The sequence below is a fragment of the Lytechinus pictus genome, chromosome 1 (assembly GCF_037042905.1).
Source record: "Lytechinus pictus isolate F3 Inbred chromosome 1, Lp3.0, whole genome shotgun sequence".
Lineage (NCBI taxonomy): Eukaryota > Metazoa > Echinodermata > Echinoidea > Temnopleuroida > Toxopneustidae > Lytechinus > Lytechinus pictus.
In genome coordinates, this window is record NC_087245.1 from 11177377 (window position 1) to 11201001 (window position 23625).

Sequence of the window (23625 nt, forward strand, 5' to 3'; positions counted from 1 at the left end):
AAACTGAATAATTGCATATTAAATAAAACAGATGATTAAACATCTTAAAAAAGATGATCTAATAAAGCATAGCTAAAGATGATGTATCAAGTCTATTTCATGGAATTTCGGTTCATTTTATAGTGTGACGGGTAATCGACAAGATCATTATTCATCCTAGCATCTTTCTGTCTGCCACAAAAAATGAGCATATTTTATGATGGTTAATGTCTCTTCCGTAATAGGCATTAGGCCTATGTTTTTAAAATCCTTCATATTGTGTGAAACGAAAGTAAAAATGATATTGAATTCCCACTTCCTTACAATATGATTTCTATCTCTTTTAAGTGTTGAAATCAACAACAAATGGAAATAATATATGTTATTCTCTATTCCCATAATATATATCTTGCAAATTGTGTTTAAAATTAATAACTATGTTCTCTTGATTCTTCTTCCAATTAGTCTCACAATCTTCATGCTGTTGGTGATTTCTAAAATATGTACAGTTATGTACTTTTACGTAATAATGTTTTCGGGTCATATCAGTGCGACCTTTTCTTCCGTATCGTTCAAATGGTAACTAAACAACCTTTCGAATGATCTAATTCAAACTTAGTTCAGTAATCATTGGTAATTATATAGAATAGTGACAATGATCTAATTAGTTTTGGAGGTGTCAATGTCAAAAGTCAAAGTGGTATACATTGAAAAGAAAAGGTCGTTTTTACGATGAACTTCAAATTGGTTCATGAATGCATACTGAAGAAACTGGTCAAGTTAGTAGTTACACCAAATGTACTTTGAGAATGTTTTCGAATTTGATATGACATGGAGCGTTTCGTGTAATATGGTTCAAAATTTTTGCATACGAAACAAAGCTAACTAGATACCAGTACCTTACCTCGAACAGAAAAGGTCTGCTATGAACCTTCTTGCTATTTTCGTGTTAAGTGCCAACGGGTTTTCATTTACAAGGTTTCTTTGGTATATTTCATTGTGTCAGTAACCAAAACACTTTCCGCAAACTGAATTTTTTCTCTTACGTAACATCTATACTCAGCAAAAGTCCACTTGTTCAATCAACATGCTGTCTGAAACGTTTTAGATGATGCCTTCTGAACAATGAACTTTTATTTATTAATTAACCATCATTAATATATAATTACCTGTTGAATATTTTTCAAGGCTGTCCTGCCTAATAAAATGTACGTAGTTTGCTATACTCTGATCCATTATTATTAAAACGGATTCAATAGACAGACATATAGGTCATGTAAATATGGATGTAGTCACGATGGGTTTCACGTCAGAGAGGTACGAAGGTGATCCAGGGGGGGGGGGGCATTTCCGGCCAATCCCCCCTTAAGAGTCATAGTCTTTATTCTTAATGGGAATATGTCGTTCATACACAAGTGAGGACATTTTTTTTTTTTTTTTTTGGGGGGGGGGGCTTGTAAAAGTGTACTGGGACGAAATGACCTTCATTTTTGTAACAACCTTGTCAAATTTTCATTGGGAAAATATGCCCCCCCCCCCTTTTTTGAAAATCATGGATATGCCCCTGGTGATACTTTGTGTTTGGGAGAAATTATGTAGCACTGCATGTAAAATAAAGATATGAGTTTCAGTTATTAGCCCGCATGCATTAGGCATCCAATATTGAACATCGGATAAAATTTTTGCCTATTATTCAGTTTCAATAATTCAGCCCCCAAAAATGAAAATGCTGATGATCTTGGCAAATGAGAAAGTAATTTTTTGTCTGTCTTTTCAGTATATTCTGCTTCCACACGCTTGTGTCTTGGGTTATATAGGAAGATGGATTGGTGCTTGCCAAGATACATGTTGTTCCCTTTTCACATTTGTAATAGCGAAGAAGATGGATGAAAACGGAACCACGTCCAAAACAACGTCAAGATGACTTTTAAAAATTTTTCTTTTTAACATTAACTAATAAAATACGTGGTTACTTAGGACTTCGTCGTCTTCGTTTCTCTCAATTTAGTAATATTTAATATTGACATCCAATGCAAATATCGATTATATTTTCCACTTATTTCCGCCAGTGCACTAGTCTGAGCGTTTATTTATGTTCTCTTACTATATAGCATTAAGATATCGAGTGCCTTTGAGTTATAATGGCTCCACTTACTTAACCAAATTCCAGGTGCGCTTCTACTCTAAACATTTTGTGGGACTTCTTGGGGCTTGAAACATTTCCGACGTCGGTTTATTCAGTGCAATGGAAATGGCCTATCGGTGGCAGCATACGTGGGAGACTATACTGATCTGACCAAGCAGCTAGTCCCCCGAACCCTGGTCCCCAAAATATTTCTAAAGAACATAACCCAGAAAACATTGCCCTGTATAATCTTCGAGAAATAGGGGTAAAATTGCCCTAGGAAGCGGGGGTGCTGGGGTGTTGAAGCATCCTCAAACTTTACCGGGGGTGTAGGTTATTTCCCATAGGAAACTTTGCCGTGAAATTTGATTGATATGCTTAATAGAAGATCGCCTTCCTTTCGTAGTGATTTTTTTGCTTGTCAAATTTCTCGCTATCAAAATAACCTCCATTTTCTTGTGAAAACGCATTTTCTCTATTTTTGCTTGTCGAATTTACACCAGCACCCCTGTTAAAAATCGTTTCCAGTGTCATTATACTTGACATTTAAATATCATTAAACATGCACAAAAAATCAAGATTTGGACGCGTTTAAAAAAAATCCTGTATTAAAAATTGGCCCCCCAAAAATGGATATTCTTTTTACTCCCTCGCCCCCCAATCCGAGACGTGGATCGACGTCCGTGATTCTAAACTGAAACATTTTAATAACCTTAGCCTCGCTCAGGGAGAATATAGCGACCGAACTATTTTCTTTTTTTTAATATCATAAAGTAAAAATCAGAGCATTTTTTTAAACCAAAATAGACAAATCTAAAGTTAAAACTTGATTTTTATGGCATTTGTATTCGTGTTGGACGAAGTTGGGAGTTAAACTTGAAAAAAAAATTACTAGGCATTGGATAGCATGGGATCATTTACTGTTATACTAGCGCTCCAAGAAAGCATTAATTTATTCTGCATTCACATGTTATTTTTAGAGGGAGCATGTAGCGACCGAGCGAGAAAATGCTCGAATTTGAACAGTAAACAGCTTTAATTTTAGAGTACTCGACGACATGGAATATATACGCATATAGGGCCTACATAGAATATTTGTATATCTATTCTTTGTGGTTGATTTTTTTAGGCGGTAAGTGTCAAAGCGCCCCCCCCCCCCCCGATATAAGAATAATATATACATATATGAAGCCATTCTTATACGGAATGCAAACTGCCGGGTATATAAGCACTGTTAACATTGTTGATTTCCAGAATCGTCACCAAGCGGTGCTGCTTATCGGGTGTCACAGAATAACCATCATGGCTGAGGAATCCCGATTATTCCAAAACATACTGGAACATGATCACTACTTAAAGTATATTGCATAATTATCAAAGTTTCCCCTTCTCTATTTCCCTTTTCCCTATTCTTTTTTCTCATTCATCTTATCTCTTTAATCATGGCATGAGTATGGGTATGCGAGGGAGTGCGCGGCATTATGAGTGTGTCTTTTGCGTTTACGAGATTCACTAATTATAATTTTGTATTTTTTCGTTATGCTTAGCTAATCATTTGCTGTCTTGTATATTTTCATTATTTTGGTGGTTGAAAGAAATTTGAATTCACAATGCTGCATTACTTCCGTGCTCGTTACCATCTTACATTGTATAAGTATTGGAGAATAGGGAGTTTTCTGCGGTTGGTGTTATGACTCACAAATTCACATTGAGCTAAAATTCGATAAATCTACAATGCGAGTGAGCCTAAAAATTGGAATTTATATATATATATATATATGGAAAATCCTGTATAAAATTGATAAGAAAATTGATTTCCACTACAATCTTTTCTGCAAAAGTTGAGCAATATCGGGCTATCATAAGCAATATATCGGGGAGAAATATTCCTAGCAGTCAATTACTGGAATACAATTCATTGATGTAAAAACTATACCACGAAAATCATTACCAAACTAGTTAAGTTCAGATAAATAAAACTTTTCCGTATTTTCTCCCCTTTTCACTTTATTGGCAACTTAGTCTGAACTAATTTATCAGTTCTTTTCAGTTGAAACTTGAATACATTGTATTTGTCAGTTTCTAAATCAATTAAATCAATCAATTAAATCTGAATCAATTAACAATATGCCTACATCTGATTTGTTTTCTATCCAAAACGGAAACGAAATTAACCAAAACAATTGAAGTGCGAAATTCATAGCCTCAAATACCATTTTGCCATTAAGGTATGAATTAAGAATAAATCATGGCTTACCTGGGGGAAATGTCCCCGTCATTCCTTGGTGATACGCGTGACATGGTGTGTCACTGTAGGTGACCCTACAATACAAATCCAATTAGCGAGTTGAACCATCAGCAAAATTATTATTCCTTTGATTCCTCACATGGACGTATCGTATCAACCATGGGTATGGTATCAACTCGAGCTCAATTGACGTTACCCCCCTCCTTTAAGATTTTGTTTGAAGACCAGTGTGCACTCATCCTGAACCGGATCTGCCTGGCGGACCGTGTGCTGGCTGGGCCCCCTTGTCATTTGTTTTCCACCGTATGAGGCGTGTTAACATATAACGGTAAGAACCCTGGGAGCTCGGCCCCCTATTAAGCTTTAGGTTATATACTCTTTTCATGGTTTGGTTGCAGTTATGCAAATAAGAGGTTGGTAAACAGAGGAGGGGTGAGAGGGGTTGTTATTACAAATGAATAAAAGTGAGGATACGAAGCTAAGGTGTCAATAAATCTGGGAAGAGTATAGTGATTTCTTTTTTTTTATTACCTGGAGCAAGTAACATGACCTCTCGATCGAGGCGGATGTTTTAACTTTTTTTGTGTTAATTTTACAGTAGGATTCAGAAAAAGAGAATATATGTACCTTAGGACAAACATAACAAAATATAAAGGAGGCATATAATTATGTGTATAGTAAGTACGGAATCATGCGTACTATGATAAGCTCCTACCTAAACCAAATAACATGTGTGTTTTAAACAGCGTAAGATATTTCAAAATATAACCAGTGCATATCTTCCGGATTCTTCTTCCCCCCCTCTTTTTCATGAACATTATTATCATCACCATGAAAATCATAATCATCATTACAACCATTGTTATCATAACAATAATTTCCATAACCATGATTTCCATCATAATCGTCATTATCATCTTCATCATCATCATCATCATCATCATCAACACCACCACCATCATCATAACCAACACAATCATCATTATTATCATCATCATCCAGATCATAACCATTAATCATCATCATCATCCTCCTCCTCCTCATCATCATCATCACCATCACCAACATTCTCATCATAACCATCATCATTATCATTGTCATTCCCATCTTAATCATCACCATGGTCATCATTATCTTCATCCTCATCATTTTCTCGTCTGAACTTTGGTAGATAGGAAGTAATTTCAATGCCATATTTTGGAAATTAACGAATGTATATCAACTTCAAAACAGATCAGTATTGCTTTACATACATCTATGAAGGTGATAAAATAACAAGGTTTCTCATATTACAGAAATTATAATCTACATTTAAGGTTAAACTGGTCCATAACTCTGGTATTATCTCTTTTTTTAAATATTTTATCAGAAACAGTACACGTCATCTTTTGGTAGACGTATGAATACAGATTGAAAGCCAAAGACCTGTAAACCGGATCAGCAAGTGAATTTGAGCCGGGTTTTTGTTTATATAGTTCGTTTACATATTCACCCATTATCTGTGCAAACATACAGGAGAAGAAGATGGATACATTATAGAGACTTCTGTTTTCAAGGGAATCCTAGTAGAAGGCCATTAAATATTGGACTATGAGAGTAGAACAAAGGTAACAACTGAAATATTTGAATTAGACCATTGTACTTTTGTAGAGAAAAGTGCCACGGGCCTTGTTTGCAACCGTATCTATAAACGTAGCAAATCCGGAGCAAATCACCAGCAAGCAAACAACCTGCCCTACTTGTAAATGGTGTATGATTGGCTCAAAGTAAGTCATGATATAATAATGATGGCCATGAAATATACTCGATGATACGACCTTTGGATGTCGTTTTTCAGATTCACATGCATCATCTGTTTTAAAAGAGGGCGTACTCTCTTTTATGATTTTTCAACGGTTAATAATCATTGGAGATTTTTCGCAACGAATTCCAGAACACAGTAAATGTATTGAAAATACCCGTCAAATGACAATGAACAGCTGGAGGTCTTTGTCGAAAATTGGTAAATCGATCATAATTTTGGTCCCAAGTTTTGGAGCTGACGAAAAATTGCAAGTATGTCTATTGTCCAGAGTCCAGGACAAAACTGCTGTTTGGATTTAACAATTTTCGACAAAGACTTTTTGGTTGCTCATTGCCATTAAGGGCATTTGAAAATACCTTATTTTGTTCCTGAAAGCATCCTGCGTCGCGGTTTTAAATCTCTCAAATTATGGTTCAGAGAACGTTTGATCAAATAATAAATATTACCTTATATTAGCGATTTGATTTGACTGTAAATAAGCTGTTTTTGCTACAACACTATATTATAGAATATAATTCTAGATTTCCGAGATAAAGATGTAACATCTAACGAACAAGTGTTGGTAGGCCCTTTTTCATCCTCCTGTTTAAGTAGCATGAACCATCTGCAAAATCTAATTTTGATAAATTGTTATTATAAACAACTCTACATCCCCAGAAAACGACACAATGTTGTCAGAAGTGTTTAAATAAATTATGATTAATATGCATAATTTTCCATCCCTGTATTCAATTATGTCTGTATTGTAGTTCTCGCCCATTAAACGTACATTGCAAAAACTGTGGTGTTAGATTGGTGTACATAGGGAACCACACAAGTAATTTTACTACAGTGTTATTATTTTTTGGCGTTGGTTCAACAAATATGGGTAATATTAAAACCCCTCTGTTTGTAAGTTTTACACTCATTAGTGTTGTGTTCAATCTAGGGTGTAGTTTTGACACTTCAGGGTATGGTACTCGAAGGAAACCAATTGGTCTTAGTTTAAAAACCCCAGATTGATGCCCTTACACCAGTCACCAACAACATACAAACACATACACCCGCACACTCACCCTCACACACGCACACCCTCTCACACACACCCACATACACACCTCCCACACACACGACACAGCTGAATGATACAAGAGAAACAAAATACCTACCACGCTGCTAAGACTGATTGCGTATTGAAGTTTTAATCAGTGCAAATCATTACGCGGAATCTACTACCATGACAAGGTTAACAATAAAAAATCAATTAAAAAAATTACCAGACACTGGTCTCGTAACCAAATAGTTCGAATCCACACAGCCACCATTTAACAATAATTTATTTTAGTTTTATTTGAAAAAAAGACAATAAAACTAATAATGGCAAAGGTTTATCAAACGATTCGAAATAACTCGTATTTAGCTATTAATCAGTGTGACATGTTCCATCCAATTTATTTATCAACGAGATGTAATCAACTGTTTCCGATTAAGGTAAGGTGGGTTATGTAATGGTTTTTTAGTCTAAAATATCATTTTCTACATTACCACTTAACGTACATGATTTGCAGCAAAATGTGATACTCCCTGTATTGGAGTGGATATAGTAAATATAGATAAAATAGTATGTCTATGGGGTGGAATCTTTTGCATGTACGAAATCTACCGCCCAATTTGTATATATATAACACTACAAGCAGCAGACTATAGTTAAGATAAAATACAACACCGATTGGTGAAACGTCTCGTTTCAAATGTGGCTAAATGGTTTATTTATTTTAGCAAAGTGTAACTGTTGTTTTATCAGAATTAATTAAACACTAATTATATTTTTCTCATTGTACATTAGATTATTGAAAGACATAGAGACCTCCACTATAAATATATAGATCTGAATAACATTCATAATTCAATTACATAAATATATTTCAGATATACAGGCGGAGTATAACATTTTTAGATTTAAAAAAAATCGATCATCAAAGTAAAGATTCGAGGTGAATATTAGCATCATAACTAGTTTCATCTTTAGAAATTGATAATCGAAGAATATGAAAGATAGTTCACACAATCAACAATTAACACAATCAAGAAATATAATTCATCAGTAATATACACTACCTCGCATCAATATCCACTATTTCCGAAATTATTTCTCAAACTTCGAAATACATTACATATTTCAGCCATATATATATCATTGTATTTTCTTAATGACAATCGACCTGGCGTTCAAATCATTGGCCATAAACTCACCGGCCTAAAAGAGCCAGTGGGAATTATAGGAGAGAAAGACATAAAACCAAAATATGGATGTATTTTAATTGTAAATACCAGTACTTTATAGAACAACGTATAGGCCTATCCTACGGGTATTTTTATAGCGCTTTAATAGAATAATATACAAAAGAGTTCTTATCCATTGAATTCACCACAAACCCAACCATATTTAATTCACATTGCTTTGCACGAGTAATATCTAAAAAAAAGGGGTTCTTTGCTAAGTTTATCTAGCATGGATTACTGCAAAAATGTAATCAAGTTGTAGCATTACTTCAGTATTATTGCATAACTTTATACAAGATATTATTACTAAACCAAGCAAATCTGGGCCTATAAATTCACAATGAAAACAATCAAAAGCAAGCACAATTTTAATACATCATTAAAAAGATGTATTCTACTGAACATGATTTTTTTTCTTATCAATAAATCCTCAGCCTTTCTTGTCAGACATCTTTATCAGACGATACATTTTTTTACGAATAGGACAAGCAAGAGATCAGAAGGCACGACATCAATGTGCAGTAATAATAATAAATTACATAAAATAGATACATAATCTATATGTCTATATTTCACTGCACTTGAGGTTATATATATATATAGAAAGAAAGGCTATTGATTTTCAAGGTTTCATTTGTAGAGAATGAATCAATTATTATACAATTGTTTGCATTTCATAATATCAAATTAGACTAATATTTAGCGATTTGAATATTTACAAAAAATAGAAATGGTAGAAATGGCCCATGTTTAAAATAAAGCATAGATGATTATTGTGAGAGGTAATTTATTTGCTTTGGCGATCTGTTAAGGCCATTGTACAACCTTTTGTATATTGCCCGTCAGAAAAAAAACTGTGTTCATGGCACAGGGATCTAATTCTAAGCGTAAATTACCATCTGTAGAATTCCTACCATTACCATTTTTTTTTTAATTGAAGATGAATGCAATTCAAAATGTGTGAATTTACGAAATGGAGGAGTCAGTCTCCTCACCTTTATAACGTGTTTCAAGCTTATCATTACCACGTTTTTTAAAGGGAGTTGCTTACTAATGTAATATAGTAAAATGAGGCGTATTTTATGACTATTTTCAACCATTTTTAAGCCACCATTCCGCCAGGTTTGGTTGGTACAGCAGCTGCTTGTTGGTTGTAAGGGGAAACATGGGCAGCTGCGGCTTGGTTGTATCCGGTCTGGTTGTATCCGGCGGTCTGGTTGTATCCGGCTTGAGGGACAGGTTGGCCCGCTGGAGGGTAAGCCTGCTGAACGTTGTAAGCTGGAGGGGGTTGGGCGATCCCTGTCGGCTGGGCATACTGGCCTGTGGGTTTATCCAAAATACATTGTGACAAGAATAAGTATTTTTATCCAATATGTTTGAAACTAATGAATGACTATAAACAAAATGAAAAAGATTATTTCTTTTTAAGAGACACTCCAGGCTGCAAATACTTATATCTAAATAAACGAAAAAAATTGAACAGCGCTGAAAAAAATTATCAATATATTATTAAAACGAAGTTATTGAATTTCAAAAACAATTTTTAAAATAATTATATGGACGAGGACATGAATAAGCAATAGGGGGACTGGTCATGTCAAATCCTCACTTTTCATTGTTATATGTTATTCCATACAATTATGATTACTTCATATTTTTCTATACAAGTAACAAAATACATATAAACTGCAGCTACGATTATCTTACAGATTATATAAGTAATGAATCCACTTTTATTTAATAGGAATTAATATTTCATATATTGAAGTATAAAAGAATAAGAGGTGATATGACAGCAGCTTGCTCATTGCATATTCATTGGGGCATGCATAGAACTTTTTCTTTGATTTCAATGAAACATTCAGTGCAGGGGAAGATCCACTGCAGGATTTTCCAAAGGGGGGGGGGGACATTTGACAAGCCCAAAAAGGATTTGCACCTAGCATTAAAGGTCATTTTGTCCGCGGAATGTTTGACAAGCAACAGCAACAAAAGGTACTCACTTTCAAAGGGGGGGGGGGGGACTTGGGTAAACAAATGGCATAGGCCTATATACATTACAAATTTTGATCATGCCTCTCAAAGGGGGGGGGGCGAGCCGGATGTGACCCCCCCCCCCCAGTGGCGTACCTGGGATTTTTCACAGGGGGGGGCAAAACCGTCCGCCAAAAAATTTGACAAGCCAAAAAAAAAAAAAAAAAAAGGTCTTCAATCACATATGAAGGATTTCGTATCAGAAAAAAATTTGACAAAAAAAAAAAAAAAAAAAAGGTCTTCAATCACAAATGAAGGATTTCGTATCAGAAAAAAATTTGACAAGCAAAAAAAAAAAAAAAAAAAAGCTCGTCAGGGGGACAATAAAGGTCTTCAAGCTCGTCAGGGGGGGCAGGGATACGTCCTTTGCATGGGTTGTGGCTCGTCAGGGGGGGCAGACTGCCCCCTCTGCCCCCCCCCCCGTAGGTACGCTAGTGCCCCCCCCCCTGGATCCGCCAGTGATTCAGTGTTTAGTTAATTTTTTTGTTATCTGTTCAATCATATTAATTTTAGCCTATAGAGTATCCCTTAAGCATGTTAAGAGACGGTTGGAGAAGGATAAATTGAATGGTAGACATGGTAGATATGTGTTTCCATTTGTACAATATACAAATTCCAGGTATTAAGATTGCCTTATATTCGTTTAAAATTACTGATTTTATTTCTATTTTTTGTTGGTCATACAGAGGTCTTCTGATCGGTATTTCATGATGATTGTATTAATTATGTTTTAGGGGATGACAAATGGAAATATTTCTAACCAATGTAAATCATTAACTTCACTGCCGTTTAATCTATAGCAACATGCTTTATAATCACCATATCGAAACCCATATTAAGGGGGGGGGGACCCAGCAATAATATTTTAATTCTCTGGACACTTACCAGTTGTTACAACCATTGGGGTCGTCTGCTGGGTGTACTGTACAGAATACAATTTGTTAAGAGGGAGAAGGAAAATAGGAGGTGAAAAACCAATTTGTAATCACACAAAAAATGCAGTTCACTTTGAGACGGTCCTCTCCTCACTGCTATTGTATCCAAATGTAATTCCAAAAGCACAGTGATCTTAAAGAACATAATGTGAGACTACAAGATTAATCACAACTTTTATATTATCTTCGAACAACGTTTGATTCGTTTAGGATTTTCTTTTATTTTGAAATAGGCTATGAGATGCATTTTGATTTTTTTTCAAAGAAAATTGTGCATTATGGGACTATATTATGTTTTAACTTAAAGCTCACCTATATTATAGATGGCGCCAGAGCTTACACGAGTTATCCATATTCCTATTCATTCACCTGCTCATTCACAAGTCCTTGAAAATAAACCCCTCTACAGATTTCGGTATTCTGAGGGAAATTACAATTTACATTACAACAAAACTAGATGCATCGCTTGGTTATTTTCTTAACTACCTTGTTGTCATTGTGATACATTTTTATCTTCACTTTGGCTATTATTAAGTTCATTTTTCTGTAAAGTATATAGTAAAAATTGCTACAGGACAGACTCACTCTGATATTACGAGGGGGGGGGGGGTTGTTAAGAAAATTGTTGTCTACTCACCACAGTGGTGGTTGTGGTTCGGGTTGACGATTGGCCACAGGCCATACCACCGCAACAGTAAGCAGAAGCCACAATAGCTACAATCATCTCTACCAATCCAAGGATGGCCAACAAAGAGTCACAAGCAATGCTTCCGTTCTGTCGATTCAAGTGGAATATTTCGCATTCGTGACTTCTTTTTCCAATAGCTAATTCAATATTTTCATTAAACCTCCTTTATAAGCATTAATAACTAATCCATATAGTCATTAGACTATGCTATTTATGTAGGCCTATTTGTTTATAAAAATTATCGTTAATTTACAACGAAAATCAATTCTTCCAGTATTATACAGCGAGGGTCTTTGCTATTTTGTGTAACATTAGCATGCTACTCGTCAGTTGTCACATTACAGCGTAGGTTATAAACTAGAAATTTTTATTAGTAAAAGTTTACATCTTTAAAAAGGTAAACTTTGGGAAAATCAATCAATACTATATTTATCAATAACAATAATTAATTCTCATTCGTACATTTCGATGTATTATAATTATTGTCATTATTTTTGTCATCATAAGTATGATCAATGATAGTCATGATAGTATAGTTTGTCTTACTAGATCACCACCATTATTATCATCACTGATACATACCCTGAAGGATGGATCGCAGTAAACGTATACCCAATCGCAGTGTGAGACGTAATTACTTAAGATCCCTGCCCCAATGGCACCAACAATCATTTGACCAAAGGCAACATTGGCAGTTATGATGCTCATCGTAAGATAACCGATGATCTAAGAAAAAAAATGTTTGAAAAAAAGGGTTATTGATACGACGAGAAGGACAATTCTATGAAGTAGGACGACGGATGCGTTGATAAAGCTGAATTTACTGGAGTATCCATCTACTTTTAAGCGAAAATTATAGTAGGGGCGCTATCTTGTAGTTGACACGATGTGTGTTGAATATGAGGATGTGGGTTTGTGGACCAGAGTGTATTGTGTGTGGGTGTGTGTGTATGTGGGTGTGTTTGAAATTGTATAATATATATAATAATACTATTTAAGGCCCTAGTTTTCACAAATGTATTATTATAGGACTTAACGTCATGAGAATGAGTGTATAATTTTGTCTTTACTCATAAATCTAGAAACAAGAATCAATTTTGTTGTATAATGATTATAAACTGTTTCGGGTGTGGGAAGTAAACGCTTGGCCTCTCATCATATTCATTGTTATTTGGCTTGCATCATTATAATGTTTATGAGAATCCTATAAATAAACAAGCTTTAAAAGTAGAAATTTTTATTAAAATAAATACTTACTACACAAGTGTTCTTCTGCATGGAACATATTCCTAAGATCCCAGTTGGGATGTAGAACTGGAAAGAGAGAGACAGGGGTGAATATATTAGTCTATGAAGGCAAAAAAATCATTATAGCATGTTCAATGCAGCCATATTAACAGGCTCACAACCTATCATTCTATTTGAACAATTCAACTTGCATATAATAGAATATGATAACAACAGTATTTTTGTTATTTCTTGCACCTGGGTCTTGCATTATCATAATTTCTAAAGTGCTCTCCTAACTTTAATCTTCTTATTTTTATTTGATTTTATTTCATTTATTTCGACACGGTACACATAGATCAGCCAAAAACGTCAGGGTTTATTTCCAATTGGTCTAATGCCAATTCGTCCATTTGCCAACTCGTCTACTGTCATTTGGTCTACCATCAGTTCGTCCAATATCCACATGGTCTAATTGCTATTTCGTCCACTCACCATTTCGTCTAATAACCAGTTGAACCAATAGCCATTTAGTCCATAAACCATTTGGTCTTATTGGATAAGTGTTAATTGGGCGATTGTTAAAGGTCAAGTCCACCCCAGAAAATTGTTGATTTGAATCGATAGAGAAAAATTAAACAAACATAACGCTGCAAATTTCATCGAAATCGGATGTAAAATAAGAAAGTTATGACATTTTCAAGTTTCGCTTATTTTTCACAAAACAGTTAAATGCACAACTCAGCGATATGCAAATCAGAGAGTCGATGATGTCCATCACTCACTATTTCTTTTGTTTTTTATTGTTTGAATATTACAATATTTCAATTTTTACAGATTTGACAATAAGGACCAACGTAACTTAACCCATGTAAACTGTTAAAATAATGGTAATTCCACATGTTCAGGGAGAAATAAAACTTTGTTTCACTTGACAAGGAGGAAAAAATTCGAATATTTCATATTTCATATAATAAAATACAAAACAAATAGTGAGTGGGTGACGTCATCAGTTTGCCAATTTGCATACTGACCAGGATGTGCATATAACTGTTTTGTGAAATTAAGCGAAACTTTGAAATGTCATAACTTTCTTATTTTACATCCGATTTTGATGAAATTTTCATTGTTTTGCTTGTTGGAATTTTCTCCTTTTTTTTAAACCAACTTTTTGTTGGGGTGGACTTGTCCTTTAATGAAAAGAAAATGCGTATTAGACCAAATGATATTAGACGAAATGGTCATAGACGAACTGGTGATTAGACGAAGTGATCATTGGACCAAATGGTTGTTAGACGAAATGTTGATGGACGGAGTGGCATTAGACTAAAATAGACCAAGTGATGAGTGGACGAATTGGCAATAGACGAATCGGCAGTTTACCGTTCTTCAGCACGTCCGTGTAAAATAAAAACACAAAAACATTTTTTTTTACAATTTTATTAAGAAATACAAAATCATAATTCAATGTACAAGAAAAAAAAAATTATTACAATAAAGAGAAAGCAATTATAAACGACCCCCCCCCAAAAAAAAAAAAAAATAAATAAATAAAATGAATTAATAAAAATGAAAAAAATGACATCATCAGTAGTTATTTCAATGGAAATAATAAGAATAAGAATAATAATACTAATGATAACAAGTGATAACGATGTGTACCAGTTGGGTGTTTCATAAAGCTGTTCGTAAAGTTATGTACGACTGGAACACGTCCTTAGTTGGTAGGGCTATAATGTAGCGCAATAAAGGGTCACAAATCATGCGTAAAGTAATTTGTAACTTTCAAACAGCTTTTTGAAACACCCACCAGTTATGATAAAGTATTTTGATAATTGCATTTATTCAGCAGCGACTGACGGGGCATCAGAGACGTCGCGGAGATTTCAAAGCAAACTGATCGGCATTTGGCTCGACATCTCAACAGAAAGGTCTGATCTTTTATTGGAAACATGTCTCCAAGACGAATCTACGTGACCAAAAAAAATATATTGTGCGGTAGAGTAGCTAATCATCATCGAGTAGACGTCCCCACGGCTGGTCTCCTGCTGCAGGTCTCACGTCCATCTGAAATTCCTGAGAATTTTCAGACATCGCGGAGACGTATCATGATCAAGTCGGGGATGTATAGTTATAGTATCCGCTACCATGGCTACGTCTCTGCAACTGATAAAAATGTCTCGAAAACGTCGCGAAAACATTGCGAAAACTAGAAGTTCTTTGAGAATCAAGCACGCTCAGTTTTTCTTGCGACTCCTCGCGTCGGACATGTCGGAAACTCTGTAATTTTAGAAGATATCTTAGAGACGGAAACGTCTCTGCGACCATCTACATCTGGAGCCCAATCTAGTTGCAAGTCAAGTGAGATATCAAATATATATGACACGTTTTCGAGTAAGAGCATAAAGCTGCTCATCTTAAAGCTGGTTATTTGCTTCTTATTCTACATTAGATCTGATTCCAAGAGTGTAATCGAAATCTCGAATCCATATTGCTATAATTTTTATTCCACCTCAAAGATTTGAACTCAAAAGCCAAAGATCATCCACATGCGATTCAAGTTTGTTCTATTGGCACGATACGCCTAACTGCAAAACATTTCGTTGGTGTAGAAATACTTTTTTACTCTTTCTTGCATAATTTAGATTCAAATGCCTTCCAGAATTGTTAGTCGTACTCTCAAACATTCCAAAATATCATAGGGGAGGAAGGGGGAACTTACCAGAACAGCAGCCCAGATCCCCATAGCGACGTAGCCAACATCAGTCTGGAGTACCAACTCGCCAATGGCAACGACAATGCTCCCAATACCGAGAAAGAGCTGCAGCCAACCGGTTGCTCTTCCTGCTGCTCCATTGAAGTTCTGAGACACACCACTCGTCGAGTTTGGATTCTGGACAGTAGAATGGTAGTTAACTGGGGCAGGCTGATGAACATAGACCGTCTGACCCGGGACTCCCGGCTGGGTCGGATAAGATGTGGCCTGCATTATCAGTGGTATACTTGAAAGCTGCGAAGGAATAGAGAGGATATTGCAAAAACAAAGGTACAGGTACTTTCATGGATTTTATTAAGTACTGCCCATTGCCCAATGACTGAAATACAGACTCCACCTTTGAGTCTTCGTCCATATCGTATGATCAAACTGATCATGAATAATTTTCGCTTCATGCAATCATGTAAACATAGATCACAAATGTCAGTCTAATTTTTCGCTCTTCAGTCGTCTTGTTAGGATTAAAGGAGCAGTTTCAACATAAACAGTCCATGGATGTTACTTATAGAATTTATGTTCAATAACGTTATTCGTAGAGATCAAGAGTATACTATACTCTTGATCTCTACAAAGGGTATACCTGCTACATCATAGAAGTATTGTTATAATACTTCAAATTTATAAATTGTATGGTACCAATGACTTTTAAATGTGGTTAAAAATTTGATCATAAACCAATCATAACATCCTTCGAAAAAACTGGCGTGAGTATGGCGAGGGGCACATCCTAGAATCTTTGTGGAAGTGGGGGATAATTTGTACAAAAAATATAGGCATACCCTGTACTTCAAGTAAAATGTACGATGAGCGTGATGAGTTACTGATGACATTAACCAAATCAATGCCGTTAATGAAACACAGAGCCAAGTAGGGCAGAAGCATTTCCCACACACTTTACAATTTCATCCGATTATTATGCATATATGAGACTTTAGATCACATTTCATAACAATCTTATTTATATTTCATATACGAATTTGGCTCAAATTTGTTAATGTTGCATCATGATCTCCCAATATAATCTTAATTTTGTGGAGCGTTGTGACCCAGTGGACAAGTCTTCTGACTTTGAAACAGAGGGTCGTGGGTTCGAATCCCTGCCATGGCGTTAATTTCCTTCAGCAAGAAATTTAACAACATTGTGCTGCACTCAACCCAGGTGAGGTGAATGGGTACCCGGCAGGATTAATTCCTTGAATGCATGAGCGCTGAAAGGCAGCTCGAGCTAAAGCCGGGGTAATAATGATAATAACTACAACGCACCTCGGAATATAATATTTATAGGTAGATGGCGCTATATAAATGCCTATAATGTTTTTCTGCAATATTTAAATTTCATTTTGAATCACTGTACTATTTCCTCATATTTTTTTAAAAGTTTATATTGTGGCCTGTGATGTCCTATAATCATTTTATAAAGCTCCCTTAATCCCAATAATCATGATACAATTTTTTTTTATTATTCTCATCTCACCTTTAACCAGTGAGCAAATGAGCTTTCATTGAACAATATCTGACTTTACGTTATTTACAATTTACCGTTATCATCCATTGTAATATAATGCATATCATTTCAATCGACTGAAGCATTTTAAACGACTGAAACTTTTTAAGGCTCGCTCACTCGCTGCATTTCTCTAAAAAGTGCACACACATTGAAAGACGATTTTGGCAATCATTCCAATTATTAAAACTTTGCTTCCAATTATTAAAAAATTTGCTCGCTCGCATAGTGACATTTATTGTAATTCATAATACAAATAATGAATGTTCACGAGTGCAATGGACAGAATACTTCATGAGGTGAAAGATGAAATGATCCATTCAACGATGATGCGTAGCCGAGTTGAATGGATCATTCATTTCATCTTTCACCGAATTAAGTATTCTGTCCATTGGACGAATGAAAAGAGCATTTATATGACATCTAAAAATAGATTATTTTTCATATCAAATTTATCAATTTCGATGTAATATATGACCATGCAGTGCGAGCTCGGTCTGTCTATTGTCGCGTACATACAACATACGCGCTGCATGCAAACACGAGTGGTGACCAGGGGACCGTTTCATGAAGTTGTCAGCACTGACAACTTATTGTCTCTCAGCCAATCAAAACCAAGGATTTCACTGAAATTGTCAGCTCTGACAATTTAGTCAGCGCTGACAACTTTCATGAAACACCCCCAGTAGTCTCGGTGCGCGCGTGCAATGGACAAAATTGCATGGTTGATGACGTCATTGTAAATGGTCTGAATGATCGATATCAAACAACCAACCAAATGACAAGGATCTATCTACTACTAGGTGTCATATAAATATATATACATGTATATTGTGTACCCCGCCCATGGATAGTGATTGATGTGTAATGCTGCAAAGATTTGAAACGAGAAATATTTTCCCCCATTTCTCTTACAAATTCACCAGTACATCAGAGTTTCGCTGCTCTGTGAAAAATAGAATGAAAAAAATCTTTGTTCTAGAATATATGCTGCTCGCATTACCAATTCAGGTATTGACTTTTGGTGTTTACTGTAAAAATTTAAATTGCATGGGAAAATACTATTTCTATTATGATATCCGCTTAAATTCAAGTCAATATGCAGGTATAATAAATTTTAAAGGGACATATTTTAATTGTGATGTAATTGTTTGATTTCTACCAGAAATTAATTTTATTAGATATTATTTTTCAGGAAAAATGACCGATTCGCTGTTTCTTAATAGTCCAATTGTGTTAAAATGATATGGGAACGTGGTAAGAAAGAGGAAAACAAATTTGTGGTTGCATATATCAATAGCTCCGTTAATGACGAAATGTGTTAGCATATTTTATAAAGGATTGAGTTTGTGGTGAAAATAAATATATTACCCTATTTCTATTATTGACTAATTAATTGATTTGTTATGAATTTGATGACAATGGTCATGATGATGATGTGGTTAATTACTATGATAAAAATGATGTTTTTATTTAAGCCAACTGAAACCAATCTATCAACGGATCCTGCATTACACAGTATCTTAATATTACACTTCTTCATTCCATTGCTGAACACAGCCTATCAAAAGAAGGCATAAGGTCCCACTTTTATAAGTTTTTTGCTATGACTCGGCCGATGTGGTAGAAGATTTGGACCGGGGCCCGCCAGTCCAAAACGGCTAGTATATTTGGGTTGCCAGTACCAAACGGCTAGCCGATCGGGGCTGCCAGATCCAAAAGACTGGTTGAAATTTTTGCCGATACGAACGGAAAGCCGCCGTTTGGTTCCATATTCGTCAGAAGGTTCGAATGTAGTAAATATATTCTATAAATATCTGCTTTGGTGAAATGTCTCAATATATATATTGGTGTGATTTTTAATGTAATTTCATCACAATTATTTCTATAATTCGGTCTAAAATAAAAAAAAAAGTTGGTCTAGGTAGATCGAGATAAGAGGTATTTCAACCTCGTACGTTACGGACGGTACCATCGGTACGCCTTCGGTACACGATGCGATGTACCGGTACCTTTTTTGCGCGCGTGCAGCGCTGGACTGCCTGAACAGTTGACACGGTACCGTACTGTACCACGTCTCTTTTTGGGAGTAGGGTCTACTCTAACGTTAGTTTTTAAACATTTGTTTTTTAACTTTTTGATTGTAAACATGGACCGTGATTTTGTTATCCAATGCGAGGACATCTCGCATTACCTCAGGCATGGGGGTTCGTCAAAATCTATACATCACAAATTATATATTTTGTATTAAACAGTCAAAATTTTGCTCGCAGCTTTAATAAAAATGCGTTGTACGCCATGTCTGGCCCAAACTTTTGCCTCATTACGCCACTGGGGTAGATAGTATACTATTTTTTTAATTGTTCTTCATATTTAAGTGCGCTTTTTGCCTTTTTCCCCTATGTCCCTCTCCCACTTTGAAATTTGCCCCGCCGCTCCTGATTATTTTCCTCTGTCTTCATATTTCTATAAATTTGGTAAAATATATAGCGTGAGAAATGACTTGCGGACAGAACGTCGCTGGTGTTTCATACTTCAATGATCAGTGAACTGACATTACAAATCTTGTAGCTTCTTTCTTGTGCCAAGCTTTGATCGATAGCTTGGTGCAATTAAAGTGATATTAAGAAGCTACATAGGCGACGGAAGCGGGGGGGGGGGGCGAGGGTCCTGTCCCCCTAAATTTGAGGTGGTTTTATTTTATTTATTTATTTTTTTGCTTGTCAATTTTGTTTCCTGCGTCCCCCCTAAATTCAGGTGGACCGCCCTAAAATTGTTTAAAATCGTTATGGTCCCCCCTAAAAATTTGTTTGTTAACCTTTTTTTGTTTTTGCTTGTCCAATTTTTTTCCTGTGTCCAACCATAAATTCCAGGTAGACCCCCCTAAATTTTTTGGCTTCCGCCGCCAATGAGAAGCTTCTAGATAAAATATATATAGATAAAATATATATATAGGGCCTACATGTGTGTTATTAAATGCCAGCCAGGTGCGGATCCAGGAATTTCCAGGAGGGCACTTTTGTCCAGAAAAATTTGACAAGCAAAAATTAAAAAAAGGGTTAGCACTTGCACATATACGGTACTTTCGACCACTTTTTTGTGCCTCTAAAAGGGGGGGAGGCATGAGCCAGGTGTGCCCCCCCCCCCTGGATCTGCGCCAAAGCACCCCCTCCCTCGAGCTTAAGTTCAGTTTGGTGCCCCCTCATAACGGGTCAAGTTGATGCCCCCTAAGTTTAAGTTCAGTTTGCCCAACCCCCTCCCCCCGTGTGACACATGGATGCGCCCCCGGTCAAACATCAAATTGGCACCCCAAAGGTCGAGCATCATTTCTGCTCCTCACTAGGTCCAACTTCAAATTGCAGGTGCACCCATGCACGCTCTTTTATTATTATTATTATTATTTCATCTCCTCCTCTTTTCCCCCTTCATTTTCCTTCCCCCCCCCCCCCCCCTTTATTCCCTTTTCTTTTTTTCCTTTTCTCATATACTTTTCCCCATTTTTTGCGATCTCTTCTTCCTACGTTTTTTTCTCTCCCTTTTATTTTCATATATTTCCTCCTTTTTCGACTACCCGGGTCCCGTGCCCCAACCCCCCCCCCCAAAAAAAAAAAATATATGCGCATAGTGTGTGTCTCAATGAGGTGTCACTGAGAGTTCCCTGTGTTTTTGGCAGCCTTATTGTTGGACTTAGTTTTCTTGTATTGATACATTCAATTTGATTTCTACTTGATTACTTTGGGGGTTAGAAGAGCATGCAGCAGTGTTTACCCCCCCCCCCCCCCCATCACCCTAGTCGCCAATTCATCCTATTGCTTGCTTGGTTATGAAGACCAAGACAAACCAGCCATATTGGTGGATATATCGAAGTTCACACCCCGAATAGCCCAGGCGCACAAAGGGAGCACACAGTGTGAATAGGGCTTCATGGCTTTACACAGCAGCCGTCCCCGGATGTTTAATTAATTGGAAGAGTGCTAAAAAATGCATACAACTCCCTAAATAACTTGAGATTCTCAAATCGGCAACTGTATCTGTTCTGTGGGTGTGGTTGACTTAGAGGAGCCAATTGGTTGAAAAGGACGACTGGAATATCACATTATTGCTGTAGGGGTGATAATGGTGCATGAACAGCGTATTGGAACAAATCGCCTGGTCGGAACAAATAGACTATGACGATCGCATCACACAACAAAATTCGGAACTAATCGGCGGGTAAAAGAGCCGCCGATTAGTACCTCCGGCCCCGATCGGCTGCCCGGTCCAAATCGCCTATGACACCGGGAATCGAACCCACGACCTCCCGTTCATGAGGCGGGCACTCTTCTACAGAGCCACCTTGTCCGGTTGTTTAAAATGTTTATGATTATTACATTGATAATGATACTAATAGTGATAATGATGATGACTTTAATATCAATTTTATAACATTTAAGTCCGCAAATTAAGATAAATCACAATTTATGTTTAAATTGAATCTAACGCACCTCTTTATAACACACTGGGCCCTGGTAAAAGAAATCTCCCTTTTGAAATTGAAATGAGACTTGATTCATTTTGCCACCAAAGTGCAGTACATTTTTGTTCCTCATTTGCGAGAGAAAGAATGATTAATTGATTTGTTTGCTCTAGAACCCTCTTACAGCCATGCTGAAGTATGACACGGTAAGGCTGGTGTATAATATTCTATAAATTATTTTGTCGGTGTTTGCTGACGGTTAATGTATCATACAGTGCGTATCAAAAAAATTTACACTTAGAAAAAATCCTGTAAAATTATACATTTGTAATATCCTGAAGATTTTTCTACATTTTAACATTGGTACAGATCCATTTAAGCAAATGACGATATAACTATCGAAAAATATTTCCGCTTGAGTTAGCACCACTTACTTCTGAAAAGTTAGTGAAAATGATTTGCGCAAAACTTTGAAATAGTTATGCAAATAAAATTTGACCTTAATTATGAAGAACACGTGGAATTTAGCTAGTAATATTTATTTGAAGATATATTTTACCTTTTTTAACTTGTTTCCTTGCCTAAAACACTTCGAAAAGTGCATTGTTCCCCCACCCTTCTCCCCGACACACCGAGGCCATCGTGACGATATTTGCTTTACACTGAGTTTGATTTACATGAAATGGCGTAGGCTTAAGTTTCATTTTGTTAATCATTGTTAAGCTTGGGAAAAGTGTGGAGAAACAAGTATTAAATGAAAAATGAGACTTAAACCCACTTTAAATGATAAAAACTTAGTGAAAAAATACTGGAGATGTCTGATATAAACTTTTGTTCAGATTCAGTTTATATGTCCTCAGATCCAGCTGGCACAATAAGGGTAAAGGTTGTGCTTACTATACAATTTGGGTGGCAAAATTGTTACAAAATGCTTGAATGTATCCGTTTTGACTAAAAGTGCAAGGCAAATGTATGAGAAATGTTTCACAGGGTGTTTGATTTCGCCCTTTCCCCTTGATACAGCGTGAAAACGAGCATTTCTGCGCAAACAGATTTCTGCGAGCTCTACAAAAATGGACAGTGCTCACTCAAGTGTAACATTCTGTCAAAACTGTTACTTTCATTGGATAGATGGGACCCAAACCCAAGATTATACATGTATGTGAAAAAATTACCCACATACTGTATATTTTTTAATTCCCAGGGCTTTTTCAAAGTGTAAACTTTTTTTGATACGCACTGTAGTGTAGATATTCTATTCTAAATCAAATGACTTAAAACATCACTAAATTGTTAATGGTTTATGGATTCAGTGGGAGGTGGGAAGGGGGAGAGGGTAGAAGGAAAATAATGACGGGAGGTGAAAGGAGGGTATAAAGAGGAAGATAAGGAGAAGGTATAGAGGATGGTGATGAGGAGGAGGAGGGGGATAAGAGGTTGTAGAAGGAGGAACGAGAGTAGGATAGAGGAGGAGGGGAGTAAATTGTGTAGAAGGAAAAGGAGGATCGGAGTTGGAAGGAGAGTAAAGGAGGCGGGGAAGGAGGTAGATGATGACGATGAGGAGGGGTAAAATTAGGAGGGGAGTAC

The 23625-nt window shown here is 36.2% G+C and overlaps 2 protein-coding genes across 2 annotated transcripts in view; both read right to left on the bottom strand.

Moving 5' to 3' along the window:
- Positions 1-4484, bottom strand: part of LOC129255061 (enteropeptidase-like) — a 28247-nt gene extending 23763 nt beyond the window's left edge. The window contains exon 1 of the mRNA XM_064096413.1: positions 4362-4484. Coding sequence (XP_063952483.1) covers positions 4362-4405 — 44 coding nt within the window. The 5' untranslated portion in view covers positions 4406-4484. The remainder of the gene's footprint in view (positions 1-4361) is intronic.
- Positions 4485-7318: 2834 nt separating this feature from the next.
- On the bottom strand, positions 7319-17554 carry LOC129257959 (uncharacterized). The gene is made up of 6 exons (XM_064095923.1): positions 16025-17554; positions 13333-13389; positions 12658-12801; positions 12025-12162; positions 11338-11374; positions 7319-9738 (listed from the first exon to the last, which is right to left on the bottom strand). Exons 1-6 carry the CDS (start codon positions 16289-16291, stop codon positions 9521-9523), a joined length of 861 nt encoding a protein of 286 aa, XP_063951993.1. The 5' UTR covers positions 16292-17554; the 3' UTR covers positions 7319-9520.
- Positions 17555-23625: the final 6071 nt, after the last annotated feature.